The sequence below is a fragment of the Carettochelys insculpta genome, chromosome 6 (genome assembly GCF_033958435.1).
Source record: "Carettochelys insculpta isolate YL-2023 chromosome 6, ASM3395843v1, whole genome shotgun sequence".
In the NCBI taxonomy this organism is placed as follows: Eukaryota; Metazoa; Chordata; order Testudines; family Carettochelyidae; genus Carettochelys; species Carettochelys insculpta.
Genome location: NC_134142.1, coordinates 110,344,503 through 110,359,593, shown reverse-complemented (window position 1 = coordinate 110,359,593; position 15,091 = coordinate 110,344,503). Strand labels below are relative to the sequence as shown.

Below are 15,091 nucleotides of genomic sequence, written 5' to 3'. Positions count from 1 at the left end.
GTTTGACTCCACTGCAGTTCCTCCTTTGACACTCCAGAAGCTCATTTTTTCCTGATCATGTCCCTACTTTGAAGCCACCTTGAGAACTTGTTAGCTCAGCACCATTAGAGCTGCTGTATCTACTATTGTTGCTGTTGCAGAAGTTATGACCTCTGGACTGCAAAGTGGGTAGTTATGGGCTGGCTGACGGTTCAGTCATTCCATGTTATAGGCACGTGCAAAGCCTCCTATTTATGAGTGGGGAGAACTCGCTGTTTTGAGTTATGGCCAATCAAGAGGGAGGAGTGCAGGGCAGCAGGGAAAACTAATCTCTCTTTCATCTTTCCCCATTTAGATCACAGACCGAACTGAATCCCTGAACCGCTCCATAAAGAAAAGGTAATTCTCCTCCTTCCTCTGGTTGACCATTGATGATTTTCCGCCCCCTGGGCTTTGCCTTGGCTATTACTCTAACAAAGGGCTTCATCCAAACTGAAGGCACTGTTCCCAGTGGCTGTGCTGGTGAGTGAAAGGGGAATGGTGTCCTATTGTTCTTGTTTCATAAGTAGCATTTGTGACTTGGGAGAGTTAGTGGCCTCTTTCCAAAGAGGCTTTGGTAGACTTCACTCTGAGAAGCTTGAGGCAATAGTCCTCAATTCCTCCTTCCTTCTTTCTTCAGCAACAGTGTGAAGAAGACTCAGCCACCACTTCCTGTTTCCAAGATTGATGAGCGACTGGAGCAGTACACTCATGCTATTGAGGTGATGCTCCCACTTGCATAGGTGGCATGCTCTCTCTGCCCCAGTTCCTGTATATGCTCCATTCTCATTGGATAGTGCTCACCACATTTTTGGCCCTTGTAGACTCTGCTGTAGTTATTAGGTACAATAATACTAGAAAGGATCTTCCTAAATTCCTCCATGCTCTTTAAATCCTGAAGATGATGATGAATCCTATGGCTTTTGAGCAGGAGCAGTGGACAAGCCATATTCTCCAACTTTACTACATCAGAATAGGGCTGTGTCTTCCCTACACCTCTGTCCTGAGTGGGCACAATGGTGTTCTACTTAGCCTCCTTGTTCTTGTTTATTTCCATCCCTTGACTCTGTGGGCTAATGCATCTGTCTGGGAATGCTAATCTGCAACCCACTACCCCCAAGAGTTTATTCACAGAAAAATCTCAAGTGCCTGAAATGTTTTCAATTTGACTTGCTTCCCTTCCAGACCTCCGGGAAGGCTCAGAAACTTGCCCGACAGTCTTCCCTTGAACTGGCTACCACAGGCCAGGTTGTAGCCAGCACAAAAAGTCTCTGGGAAACAGGAGAAATGGCAGCTCAGTCCTCTATCAAGTCACCCTCCTGCAAGGTAGGACTGCTGAACCTCCTACACCCAGCTAACGTGACTGCAGGAGATGGGGTATAGCTCTTTAAGATCAGAGGGCTTCCCTTGCGTCTAACAGCACATGCTTAATCAAGTAACAGGGCAAGTTCTCTTGACTGGCTTTACTGAAATGATTCAGTTGTATGTCGCTTTGGAGTAGCAATTTGAACAGACAATGGCCTCCGGAGCTGCAGTGTGAGCTTAAAGCCCAATTCTTCCCCTTTTCTGTTGACATCCGTGTCATTAAACCTTTTGAATCCTCTGTCTTGTCTTCCTACCATCAACTAAAGCTATATCTGTACCTTAGTTTTGGCCCAGCCCTAATAGTGTGAACACCAAGGACACTGGCTGAGTGTATCCCTGCTTGAAATAGAATTTAACAGAACTGTTGGACACAGTTCTTTCCTTGTCTGCACACAGAGCCAGCCTCACTGTGTATTGATGGCTCAATGAGGTCTAATCCAAGGTACACACAAGCTGTAAACTTATACAGCCAAAGATGTCCCTGCAGGCCCCCCCACCAACCTCATTCCGACTTTAGTTTTATGGTTCAAATGCTGGCATGATGCTGCAACGTGGAGGCTGTAAATGCTGCAAAGCAAACATGTCTCCATGAGAACCGTTTCACATAGTGCTTTCTATGAAAGAAATTTTCCCATTAATATTATAATCCTTTTTCCTACCATATGTACATCTTGGGCCTCCCATCCAGTGCCCCATTAACCATCCACCAGCATCTGGTATTTTAAGAAAGTCTCAAGTCACCTTATGTGCAGCTATATTCCTTTCCGGTGTGACTCGACCCTATTACATAGCCAAATACCGTAGTTATTGAGCAGTGCGGTGTGAACAAAGGCAGGTTTCAACGGTGTTGGCAGGGTGACGAGCCTTGGTCTTATGTCCTCAGGATATTGTGCCGGGAGACATTGTGAATAAGCGAAGCCTGTGGGAACAGAAGGGTAGCAGCAAAGCTGAAGACAGCATCAAGGTAAGTAGCATCTCCCTTGGTGGCTACATATAGCATGTGCTTTCCAGTATTGAGGCAGAATTCAACAGAATTTTCCCTTGGGTCGGACGGAGTGGGAAAGGAGGATGTCTGTGCCCTGGAGCATGGGTTGAGTTTGCCTGGTAGTATTTGGCCTAGGCTTCTGAGACCTCCTCCATGGTAGTAAGTTGGAGGCTTGCTCTCCTTTTCTAAATATATCTAGTATAACAAACTTGCCCACTAATTTAACAATGGGCCAAAGCCCAAGTTCCCCTGCGCCTCCCCGTCAGCTATCCTTTTGCATTTGGATTGAAACACTGCAATTTGGGCTAATTTTTAAGGACTTTAACTTTTTCAAATTTTATTTTTAAAATAGCCTAGTTCTCTGGAAGTGCAGAGAGGTCTAGATTCCTGGGGTTCTGTTTCTGGGCTGTCTGCTAGCTCTGAAAAGCATTGAGCCCTCACCTAATGGATGGGTGTCCACGCATAACTTACCTGAGGATGAGAACAGTTCAGACACTGTAAAACTTTAACTCTGATACTGCTGCTCCTTTGTGACAGGGGTTTCTGGGGAGGCTTGACTGAGCTTCACCTTACCACTGACCTTTATGATGAGTTTTAAAACGATTGTATTATGTGGCAGTTCCCATAACAATCCACCTCCATCGTTTATTGTCTAAGCAAAGAGATGGTAAGAACAGGCAATAGCAAACTCTAACCCCAGTGTGGCAATCTGAGCCACATTAAAATACTGAAGTTGGACAAACTCAGCTGCTCCTCTGACTTGAGTTAGTATTTAGGCTTTCTTAAGCATTATTTGCCTGGGCGGGCTCAGATCCAGAGTGGGAAATGAGCACTCGAGGAAGGACCCTAAACATCATGTTCTCTTCTCTCATTCAGACCACCCCTTCTGGCAAGAAGTACAAGTTTGTAGCGACTGGGCATGGCCAATACAAGAAAGTGTTGATAGATGATGCAACAGAGCAATAGCATGTGTGGAGCACCAATCAACCAGGTGGGTTGGCTGTAGGAGTACCACCTCGAACTTCTCCAGCAGGACAGCTAGGACGGTTCAGCACAATAAGCAGGAAAGTTGTTTTTCATCCTATATGTTCTCAATCGCCAGCCATAGGGTGGGGTGGAAGTACTACATGGCTGAGAAGTAAGAACTCAGATATCTTTCCCCAACAATCCTCTTCCCCTTTTTGGATAGCAGGAGCAGAACATGCAAGAAATTCTGTCTAGCAGCTGTGGGGAATAGGGTGCCCATGTTTGCTGCAGCTAGAACACTTATCTTGTAGACCAGAGTATTTTGTGGAAGCATTGTTCCTTTCACTGGCTTCTGCCCCGCTCAGAGTAAAAGTGCCTTGCTTGAACTAGACATGGCTTAATTTGATCTTTGGCGCTGTAAAGAGTGAATGCTGCAGGCAATGGGGGAGTAGCTGGTGGCCATTCCACATAAGCATGGAAACTGACGAAGTCCTCTGTGTGCAGTGTGTTTGTGGGGCCTGCTCCAATATCCGTTGAAGTCGTGTAAAGAATCTGACTTCAGTGGCTCTTAGATCAGGTCAGTGGTTAGTGAGCTTATGGAAACATGTACTGTTTCCAGACTGACCAGAGGAGCAGAAGAAATCATCTATAAAGGCTGTCTTTGTGCCCACTTAGAGCCATCTCTGGGGCTTGGCCTACAGTAGGGAGTTAAGTTGTTAGCTAGAATTGCATACCTGCAATGGCAATTGCTTAGCTAGAATTGACTTATCTGCAATCAACGTACCTGGCCGTCCACACAGATTGATGGGAAAGTTTCTCTCATTGCCCTCCCTTGCTCCTCGCAATATTGAGGGGTACTGGTGTTGACTGCTGACCCCAGACAGATGGATTTCGCGTGTCTCTACTAGGCAGCAAAATCGAGCTCCAGAAGATTGACCCCCACCGGGTCGATCTTCCCAGAAGTGTAGACATACCCAGGGTTTTCCATGTTCTCATGTTTGCATATAATAGGTATCGTGCTATCTCAAGTGACCAGTAGTAAGTCTTAAGGGCAAAGAGGAGTGCTCTTCGAGTGGTGTGATAGTGTCCGGTGCTTTGTGAAGGGGGGGTGGGAAAGAAAGCATTTGTCTCCATAAAACATTTATTTACTTCTCATGCTTTATGTATATCTCGGTCTTCACAAAAACACCTCTTCCGCCCCACTCCATTTACCACATGCATCAACATCCCATGTGATTGTGTGTCAAGACATGCCAGCCCTATCTCTCATCTCCTCATTTCTGAAACCTGCTACTCTCTGCTCTCGTCATACACCTTGTCCTTCAAATTTACATAAATTCCCCTTGTTGTGCACTTCTTTCATGTGCCAAGCCTGGCCTTAGAATGTTAGGGCTGGAAGAGACGCAGGAGGTCACTGAGTCCAGCCTCCTGCCCAAAGCAGGACCAACCCGAACTAAATGAACTCAGCAAGGATTTCTTCAAATTGGGACTTACGAACCTCTAGGGCTGGAGATTCAACCATCTCTTTCTGGACTTGAGGTTTATTTCCACCTAGGTGAGCCAAACTCAGCATTATCTGAGTTCTTGCTGCTTCTGTAAAGGGATTTTCCCTTTTCCCTATAGGGAAACAAACAATTTTGTTAGCTTGAGCCTTTCTAGGAGGGTTAGAATCCTGTCTCTGAATCACTCAGTCCCTTCTCAGAAGGCTAGCAGCCAATGAATACACCCTCTTCCCCCTCCCACCCCAGATTGCCCTAGTCAATACGCTACGTGGCTATGGCTTGGCACTGTTGCTGACCGTACTGCTGGTCAGTCTCTTTCTTGCTCCAAATGTAGATACTTAGACAAGCTGAAATGGCTTCTGTTGCTGGGCTTCACTTTTCTTTTCACTTGCTTCTGTGACGTTCCTTCCAAGTCATGAGTGTTTCTCTTCTCCCTACCTATCTCACTTCAGCACTTCTAATGCCTCTTTCAGACTCTGGTTTTTCATAGCAGGAGGCCTAGGAGCTCTGTGGCGCTGCTTGTTAAGCAACTGGAGAGGTCACTTGGAAGTGCTAAAGGAGGGTGGTGAGCACTGTTCCCTCAATTTTTCTGAGTTGCTGCTGCTTTGCAGGCTCATGAAATAAGAGATTGTTGCCAAGTGGTGGTTTGCATAGTTACCAATTGGCTGCCACCTCATAATGTCTCAGTAAAATGCCAAATGCACACCGAGGGGATTTCATTAGTACCGTCCCCTTCCTCTTTCTGCATCATGTCATAACTTTGATCAACAGAGGCCTTAATACATTGCATGTCTCCCTCTTGGACTTAAATTGGCCTATAGGGGGAGTGCAGGTTGCTAAATCTGCCAGTTCCACATGTGGTCTGTGCCTCTACAGACCCACAATCTTTTCTTTTTAATGATGTGCTAGAAATAAGTCCTCCTTTTACTGACTGTATCTGTTTCCTTGCTCTAGCATTCTCTGCGTTGTAGGGCTAAGCAGTGCAATGTGGCTGGCTCTCGCCAACCTTCCCTTATGGAAGCAGATTTCCTACAAGTTGTTTTGCTTATGCAGCAGACTGGCTTTCATTGTAAATGCAGTGAGGTGAAGAAGGCACAACAGGAAAACACAGTTGTATGCTTTTCTGAATTGCTAAGCTGAGGAAGCACCTTTCCTTTCATCTCTGAAAGACCTGTTTTGTTCCCTGGGTTACTGTCACCATAGGACAGAATGTGGGCTGCAGTTTCAGAAACTGACTTACCCACTCTTGCCAAATTGGCTCAACTTCACAACTGTACCAAACATTAGCTGTTCTGCTTGATGCTAATAATGCAGATCCTTTGAATGGTAATTGAGGTGTCCTTTTGTGTGTGCCAACTATGCTGCAATGGTGTAACTCTTACTGGGCAGCAAATAGGTCTTCTGTGTTTCTAGGTTCTGGTGTGGTGTTTTGAAGCAAACTTGTTTTGGCACTAAAAGAGGCTACTGTATACTAGCAGACAAAAGGGCTGCCAATCAAGGGCATCTTGTTGCACGGCTGAACTCTTGACCGCTATTACAGGAGTCTGCAAATAGCTGATGACATCCCAAAGCAACTATGCCACAACAAAGCTGGGGCCACATTTGAAACCTTGTCCATCAGAGCTGAAATAAGATTTTCTCAATGTTTTTCCTCCCCTTCCCTGAAAATTCCAAGCCAGTCTGGTTTTATAAACACTTGCTTCAGACTTGAAAAGCAATGACCTGAAGCATTTGAGTTTAATTTGATTTTTCACCTGAGAACAGGCTTCCCAGCAATCATTTGGACTTAACTTAGCTAAAATATCCAGCCACTTAAGACTCTTACCTTGCTGCACCATTAAGTAATATCATTTTGCAGTCAGTTTAGATGTGGACAACACATGTTCAGGGTTTCTTTCAAATTCTCTTGTTGAGCCTACTCTGCGACTAGCGGAAACATTACTATGTGTTAATCTACTTGTCAGCTGTCCATGCTGGTTGTGAAGTTGTTTTCTGCACTGCATGAATTAGGATGCAGCTTCCTAGGGAAGAAAGCTCCTTATACTGTTTTTGAAGAGGGTAGTGTGTTTTTTGGGGCGGGGAGGGGTTGGGTTGGGTACTGTCTCTTAAAAGGATTGTGTTGAATGTTTTTAATAGAGACTTGTGTTGCCTATAACCTTGTTCAAATTAGACAGTTGTACTCTCTGGACTATACTGATATAGTTATGGTACAGCCCAATAGCTCTGAGGTAATTATACTGGTCTAACAGTGGTTTGATACCTGTATAACTATTCCGATATGGAAAGAGGAATAAACTATGTAAGAAACCATGCCTTTATACAGGTATAACTGCATCCACACTAGGGCTGGACTGGTGCAACTAGCTTGGTTAAAAGTCACTTCTCTAAAGTTTATGTCTAGATTTCAGGGATTTGTCAACAGAAGTTTTTGTCGGAAGATACCTTCTAACAAACTTCTGTCAACAGATCATGGCCAAACTGCCAAGTGGATCGCAAGAATGATCCACTCTGTTGGCAAAGAGCGGCTGGACTGCCTGGGTGCTCTGTTGGCAAAATGTGAACAGCAGAAAGGGCTGCCTGGTGTTTCAGAAGCCCTGTCTGTCAACAGAAGGCCCCCAGGAATGTCTAGACTGTCTTTCTGTTGTTCATCATGGGGAGCAGATAAGACTGTGGACGAAGGTGCTGCAGTATGTTGACTTCCTGTCAACGGGACACCTTGGGAATCTAGATGCTCGGGGCTTTTGTCAGCAGAATGGCCATTTTTCCAACAAAACCCTCTAGAGTAGACATAGCCTAAGTGAAGTCATTAGCTTTGTACGTAGATTAAGCTTAAGGAGCAGTCAGAGCCATTTCTGAATCTTCATACTGCAAATATGGAATTAGTAACAAAAAGCAATTGAGAGATGTGTTAAACTATTGGGAAATAAAATTCCAGGCTTATTTTGGGTTCAACAGACTTTAAGGATGTTAAGTCCAAACCTCACTGAAATGCCGTGGAATCTGGGTGCCTGACTCTCCAACTCTTGAAAATGCCAGCCTATGCGTATATTAATTTTGAAGCAAAATACCTCTACTCCCAGCCTGGGTCAATATAAGGTTCTCTGTAGCAAGCCACTTTTCTGTGTCCATTGGATCGTAACTCTCTGACCATATGTAATCGCATATTAGAATTGGTTGAAAAATGGGAAATACATTTTGTCAAACAATTCTTATGTTCTTTAATTGTTTAATGGAAAATCTGATTTTTTTAATTATTTCAGGATTTTCTTTTTCCTCTCACTTTGTCACTGAAAAGAGCAGGGACAAAACCTGGAGTTCTACCTTCTCAAAACCTGAGGGTTTTCCATTTTAATTTCTTCCTTTGGGGAGCTGGTGTGTGTGTGGAAATCATGCTGCTCATTTGGAATGAGAAATCCCAGCCAGCTCAACAGCCTGTGCATAAGCAAAGAATGCAGAAACATGTATCAAATTTCCTTTTGGGCTAAACATACCGATCGTATATTAACTATGCAGAAATACTTAAGGCAATCTCCCTGTGGAAGTGGAAATAACTGCATGCTTACCCAGTCTGAGATCACTTCCTAAGTCTAGTGACTACAGAGATTCAAGCAACTGTGAACATTTAAAAAGAAAACTAACCTGTAGTCTGTAGTAGGTTTCCCTGGGTGACAGGAAGCTTAATGTTCTGTTCAGCTGAGGTGGTCACTATAATGTACCCTTTCTATCAACTGTCAGCTAAGCCCTTGAACGCACTGATAAGGGAATACTGACACTGTCACCTCTGAACAGATGACTCTTCCTCCTACTCTAACTGTGGCCAGCCTCCGAGGATGTAATTCACAGGTAGGAACTGCCCCATGGAGTTAGACCAGGGTCTATCTGGTGCAGTTTCTGGGTTCTGATAGTGGCAGATCTACCTGAATGAGTAGCAAGTGCAAGAAATCATGCTGTAGGCAGTTACCAGGTAACCTGCCCCTAGGGATAATTTCCCTGTAACACCCAATAGGCAGAGGCTGGCTTGTAGTCTCAAAGCAATATAAACCTGCAGATCTCTTGGTTTCATTGACTGGACTTGGGATAGTCTTGCAGGCCCTAGCAATGTCCAGGATGGTCTGCTGGGGTGAGAAATACCTAAGCCACAGGAGAACCTAGTGAAGGGTGTAATTCCTCATAACATGCCTAAAAATAGTGGTCAGAGGAACTGCTGAGACGCTACAATACAGTGGGTGTGGCTGTAGCTGGTAATCTTCCATTTCAGGCTGGTGCTTCCCCTTCAAATCCATGTAAATGGCAGCATTTATGGGAAATGTTCTAGGTCTGTGCAAGAAAAGATGCTTTTGAATCTCTCTCCAAGAAATCCACTTTTTTCTAGAACCTCTGAGGGGGGTGTGGTGTTTTTTTAAATAAAAACAAAAGAAAAAACTGCGGTATTGGCCTAGATGCAGTGGCCAGAAGTCACTAGTGACTTGGATGTCCAACCTGAGATACCCTGAAGGAACTTGATTTTGGCAGAAGTTGCTGGTTGCCCACTCTCTGAAGTTCAGCTCCCAAGGTCTGTCAGGCTGGGCATCCCAAAAGCTGAAGCAAACAGTCCTAATTCCTCTGAAAAAATCCTGGCCAGTAATTGCACTCAAAAGCGTTTCCAAATGGGAAAAGTTTTGATCAAGCCAAAAAGGAAGGGCCTCCCCCAGCTCCGACATCCTCCAATTTACTTGTAACAAGAGAAAATTGGTTATAAAAACTTAAAACTAATGAGGTTCTGTATTCTGGGCTGGGTGAACTGGGGTCTGTGGCCAGCATGGCATACACCACAGACCTGTCACCTGCATTCTATGGGAAAGGAATTCATCTATGTCTAGCTCTGAGTGAACAGAAATTGCAGTTACTGCTGAGGATTCCAGCAGAGCCACCAGACATGCAGCAGCTTAAAAACTGAACCCGGGACCCACTCCTAAAAAGTAAGATTGTGTTAAGTAAGAGGCTTAGATGGGGTGGTGTGGAACAACTTGCATTGCCACAACTTGTCCCACTTCTGGGCTTGCACTAGTTGGAACTTTAGATTTATTTGGGAGTGAATCCCACCGATATATTGCAGGAAAAATGACATGCTTTTCATGGGGGGCATCTACAGGTCACACCCCTGCCTTCCCTGGGTCCCTTTTTTTTTTTTTTTTGTGGCCTGAGCAACTTCCAGCAGGAATACCTTAAATGGAGCTGCTGTTCTGTGGTCATCGTGATGTTCTGGAGGTGTGTGTGCACTACAGAGAAGCACACTACAGATACACATAGGAGATGTCTAGTGATAATAAGCCCCTAATGCCCTCCGTATAATGTTGCTGGCTGTGAAGGATTTTATTTATATATTTTTTTTCTTACATTTTGGCTCCATGCTGCAGGAAAACCTGGCTATAAAAGGCACTTTCCTTTGCAGCACTCAGGCAGCACCCTGGAGGTTGAAAGAGAGCAAGGGGCTTGCTGCTGAGATGGAATCCAGCTGGCTTCACTTCAACTGCCACCCTGATGCAGTTCGGTTAAAATTCTTGGGCTCCTCAGTTGTTTTGCTGTGCAGAAGGCTTGACTCTAATATGGTGGTTATCTTCATCATTGGTTTGGAAGCCAGCTCCTTCAGTTTCCGGGCATCAAACCGTGGCCTGTGCAGAAGGGGCAAGCAACGCCAAAGTGAGAATCCCTCCACTTTCCTTATCCGTTTTTCTTCCTCTTGCTGCTTTCCCCTCTTGAGGGTTGTCATCTGATACAAGATGGCATCCCACATCTTGGTGGCCCTTGATTTAATCAGCCTGTTGTCTTGGCTGGCCTTGCCTGGAGAGCCTTCTGCTTTTTTTCCTGCTTCCTCATGATCAGGCTTGGCTGGCTCAGTTTCTGGGAATTGGGCCCCCTCAGGTTCCACTAACAAGCGCTTCTTGAGGCGAGACCATCCACTAAGCTTGGATTTGAGAGGTCTGACCTTCTCCTCCAGAGGTGGTGGTGGAGGCCCAGCTTTGGGGAAGGAACTGGTGCTGGGAATGGTGGCTGTCGGCTGTAGTGGAATGACCGATTCTTCCATTGCTTCTGGCAAGAAAGCCCTGGTATTGTCAGCGGGCACTGTGGCCTCTTGCTTCTCAGCTGCATGGGGAGCCAATGGCCTTTGGCTCTTGCTGTGTGGTTCTGGCAGTTCAGGAGCCCATGCTGTTCTGTATCTTGCTGTGTCGCTTCCTGTGGCTTCCGGACTACTGGATTGGGGCTCTGGTGTCCATGGACCAGGGAAAGCAGTCCCGGTAGGTTCTGTGGGACCTGAAGACTTAAGGGGTTGGTGAGGGGGCTGTGCTGTCACAGTGGGAAGCATGGGGGCCTTTGATTTGGCAGCAGCTGCTGTAGTCTGGTCAGTGGTGTGAGTGAGTGGTGTCTGCCCCAAGGGCTCTTCCAAGTGGCTTATTTCTAGAAGGGTGTCTGAAGACATCCTGCCCTCCTCGCTGAGTACTGTAGGGGCTTGGCCTGACACAGGAGTCTTAGCTCTGGGTGCACATCCACCAGTATCCATTGTGTGTCTCTTGGTGACCTGAGAACCCCCATCAGGCTCTTTGGGAGACACAGGCCTGGTGATTTTGTTGAGTGGCCCTGCTCTCAAGGTAGGAATCATGGAGGCTGTTGGTTTGGGAGCAGCAGCTCCAGCCTCATCAGCATTGAGAGTGACTAGTACCTGACCTGACGGTGGCTCGGTGTGGCTTTTGCCAGTGTGGGCTGCCAAAGGCTGCCTGTCCTCACTGCGAAGAGCTGCAGAGGGTTGATCAGATAAGGGGGTCTTAGCTCTCGGTGCCTGTACACTATGGACACGTGCATGCACTTGGACGTGGGTAACCTCCACTGGGGCCTCTGTGGCAGGAGGGTCAGGGAAAACAAATACACTCTGTGGCTGTGGAGAGGGCAGCTGGGTGACTGTGTCTGGTTTTGTTGTCCTTTGTGGTTGCCATGGAGACTCCTGGGATGCTGCTGGTGAGACCGTGAGCTTGAGGTATTCAGAGATCCTCTTCTGCTCAGTTACTTTGAGCGTGAATGGCTTGGCCTTCGGGAAAGGAGAGGTGATGTGGTGGTGGGTGGCTGGCTTGATGGAGAACCGGGGTGGCAGGTGGATGGTGACATGTGTCAAAGTTTCTGGGGTCTTCAGCGGAGGAGATTGCTCGCTGCGCTCTAGGTCTGGGCTGGCCTCGCTCACTGGGGAGAGGCTGGACTGGAAGGATTTGGCTTGCTGGGAGGTTAGTGGTGCTTTCTTTGCAACTTTCTTTAAGAGCCTCTGGAGTCGAAGATTGTCCTTCCCAGGTTTTGGTAGTATGGCAGGGGGTGGAATCCGTGGGTAGAGCATTGCTGGCTCATAAGATGGTGGTGGTACAGTTATCAGCATTTTTAACCCCCTGAAATGAAACATAAGGCTTAGAATTGACATCAATTGATCTGCTTACCCTTGTGCATGCTGCTGGGCACTTTGTGCCTGCCATGGGACCGCAAAGATAGGTCCAAATGTTTTAGTATTGTCTCCAAGAGCTGTCCCCCAGGTGGCTAGCTTGTTTCAGAAGCAGTGCCTTATCTGGAAGAGGGAGGCACATCGGACTGGTTCTACCCCAAGCCCTGTCAAGACAGTGTCTGACAGCTTTCTGCATCACTCGCCCTGTTCAGTGGTATAGGTCAGGGTTTGAAGTGTTAGAATCAGGGTGTGGGAACAGTTTGGCCGTGTCTACGGTTAGAGAAATCTTTGAAATAACCATGCTAATGGCCATTATGAAGAATACTAATGAGGTGCTGAAATGCATATTCACTGCCTTGTTGGCATGTCGCCGGCTGCAGCACTTCGAAATAGCTGCTTTTTGCTGATAGGAATAAGGGGATTTTGAAGTTGGCGGGGTCCTTTCGAAAAGGACCCCCGTCTGGACGAGCCGTGTGGGAGTGAAAAGCGGAAACTTCAAAGTGCCGTGGCCAGCAGTATGCTAATGAGGTGCTGAATATGCATGGCTATTTTGAAGATTTCTCTAAGCATAGACAAGGCCTCAGTGTAGTGGGGCTGCTGAGAGGCCTGCGAGCCCAGGTGTGACTCCTGTGTATGATGGAAACCATTTCAGTCCAGTGGTACAGCAGCTTTCCTTGTTCCAGCACCTGTGGTTAGAAGCTTGCTAAGCATCTGTCCTCATGCTGCCTGATGCTAGCAGGTTCTTTGCTTCAAGCACTGAAATGCAGTCACCTTCCTACTCCCACAGCTCTGGCAATAAAACTTAGCTCTAGTTTGGCCTTTAGGTCAGATGATATTTCTAGTTTCTTCAGCCCTGTGTCAAAAAAAATCATGTACTCTGAGCTGAAAGCCCATCTGGGCACCCCTAGAGGTTGGCAGTCAATGTTTCTTCTAACTTTTTCCAGCCATGTGCGGAATAAATCTCTCATGCACATGGAAGCATACGTGGATGTGTACCAGCTGACTGTGGGCACTCTGCTAATCAGCGGGACAGCCCTGAATCTCTCCTGGGTGGCTGCCCTATGTACACAGCATCACTGCTGGTAGTGCCCTAAGCCGTGTGAACTTCCATTGCCCTAGCTTTTCCCATTCTCACCCTTGACTGCAACTTCTCTTGTTTCTAGTCAGGTCACAGAAGTTAGTTGGGACAGATTATTGCTGCTTTGCGTTGAGATTAGCAGGAGAAGAAGCCACAGGGGGAGAGGAGCCTGTGCCAAAGTTGGGAGTGGGGGTGAGCATCTGGTTCACTCCAGCCATCTCTCCCTGACACAGACATCAGATCCCAAGTGGCACAGATTAGACTTTTCCTCCACTTATCGCCAGCTTCACAGTTGCTGAGCTGGCTTGGCTAAGAAGTCCAGGCACAAGTGAATCAATCTGTCAGCTCCCAGGGCTGGAAGGTGTCAAGTGTCCTGAAAGAAGGAAGGAGTGGGGGGAAGAGCCTGGGAGCATTCACTGCAGCTGTCAGGCACACTGTTCGTTTTTGATGACTGCCCAGCTCGGTCTGGCTTCTCTCATTTGTAATAGGTAAAAGTCTAGATTTAGGCTATGGAGTTCAAACTCACCTGGCCCCAGGGAGGCATTGGTTGCATCGGTGTCTGTCAAGGTACAAACCTTAGGAGGTCGCTTGTAAACTACCCTGAGCAAAACCTTTTGATGGGTAGAACAGATGTTTCCACTTGAATGCATATGAGGCAGACACGGCCTTTGGCTGGTTTTGCAATCTGTCTTTGCAATCTGTCTTTCAGCACTGGCTAACCGCTCCTCCTGGGAGGCTGGCCTTTTGCTTGCTGGCTATAGAAATTCCTGGCAGGGAGAAAGGTGGAGAAAGGGGAGGGCTAACCCAAACCCTAAAGTTAAAGGCACTCTACGTCCACACCGGCTCCAGTTGCCAACCTAATGTCCGCAAAATCTCAGCAGGAAATCTTTTCGCTGTACAACTAGAGCTGTTCTGTAGGGTGTGTGGTGGGTCATGAGCATAGGCAAAAAAATCCAGTTGCTGTGTGTGTGCCTGTGAACATGGGTCCCCTTGAAGGCTTCCTCACAAAATGCTGCTTAGCTTCCCATGTAAGTGAGATGGCAATAGCTGGTAATTCCAAACAGCTGACGGCTTTTATGCAAAGGCTAGAATTAGGCATAGTGCAGTTCCAAGAATGACTCTTGAATGATTAAAGGTCTAGAGAACATGAGCTCTGAGGGAAGACAAAGAATTGGGCTTGTTTAGTTTGGGAAAGAAGACTTAGGGGGCATGATAGTGCTTTTCAAGTACCTAAAAGAGGGTTACAAGGAGGAGGGAGGAAAAATGTTCTACTTTGGCCTCTGAGGATAGGACAAGGAGCAATGGGCTTAAACTGCAGCAAGGGAGGTTTAGGTTGGACATTAGGAAAATCTTCCTACCTGTCTGGTTAACAACTGAAATAAGTTGCCTAGGGAGGTTGTGGAATCTCCATCGATGGAGATATTTAAGAGTAGTCTAGACAGAAATGGCAATTGGCCCAGCCGTGAGGGCAGGGGACCAGACTCAATGACCTCTCAAGCTCCCTTATAGTTCTAGTGTTCTATGATTCTGTGTCAAGTTTCTTTGACCAAAGAGGGCTAGAAGTCTCATTCCCTGCCGTTAGGTTTCAAAGTGTGCACAGAAACACACAATGGGTAAATCAGATTGTCCTGCTGGATTGTTGCACCGTTAACACGTATTTGTCAGAATGCAAACCCAAAAGCAGATGCACAGCTTCCTGCGAGAGATGGACTGGCACAACT

General features: G+C 46.6%; 2 protein-coding genes across 3 annotated transcripts in view; one reads left to right on the top strand and one right to left on the bottom strand.

Moving 5' to 3' along the window:
* The window catches only part of LSP1 (lymphocyte specific protein 1), a 95,676-nt gene that overhangs the window by 75,818 nt on the left and 4,767 nt on the right, over window positions 1–15,091 (top strand). For both annotated transcript variants that reach the window (XM_074997823.1, XM_074997824.1), the window contains exons 6-10: window positions 335–378; window positions 659–740; window positions 1,204–1,344; window positions 2,267–2,347; window positions 3,245–3,359. In XM_074997823.1, the coding sequence (XP_074853924.1) occupies window positions 335–378; window positions 659–740; window positions 1,204–1,344; window positions 2,267–2,347; window positions 3,245–3,334 (438 nt within the window). In that variant the 3' untranslated portion in view covers window positions 3,335–3,359. The remainder of the gene's footprint in view (window positions 1–334; window positions 379–658; window positions 741–1,203; window positions 1,345–2,266; window positions 2,348–3,244; window positions 3,360–15,091) is intronic.
* PRR33 (proline rich 33) overlaps window positions 6,893–15,091 on the bottom strand; it is a 29,519-nt gene continuing 21,320 nt past the window's right edge. The window contains exon 2 of the mRNA XM_074997822.1: window positions 6,893–12,242. Within this exon, the coding sequence (XP_074853923.1) occupies window positions 10,337–12,232 (1,896 nt within the window). The 5' untranslated portion in view covers window positions 12,233–12,242 and the 3' untranslated portion in view covers window positions 6,893–10,336. The remainder of the gene's footprint in view (window positions 12,243–15,091) is intronic.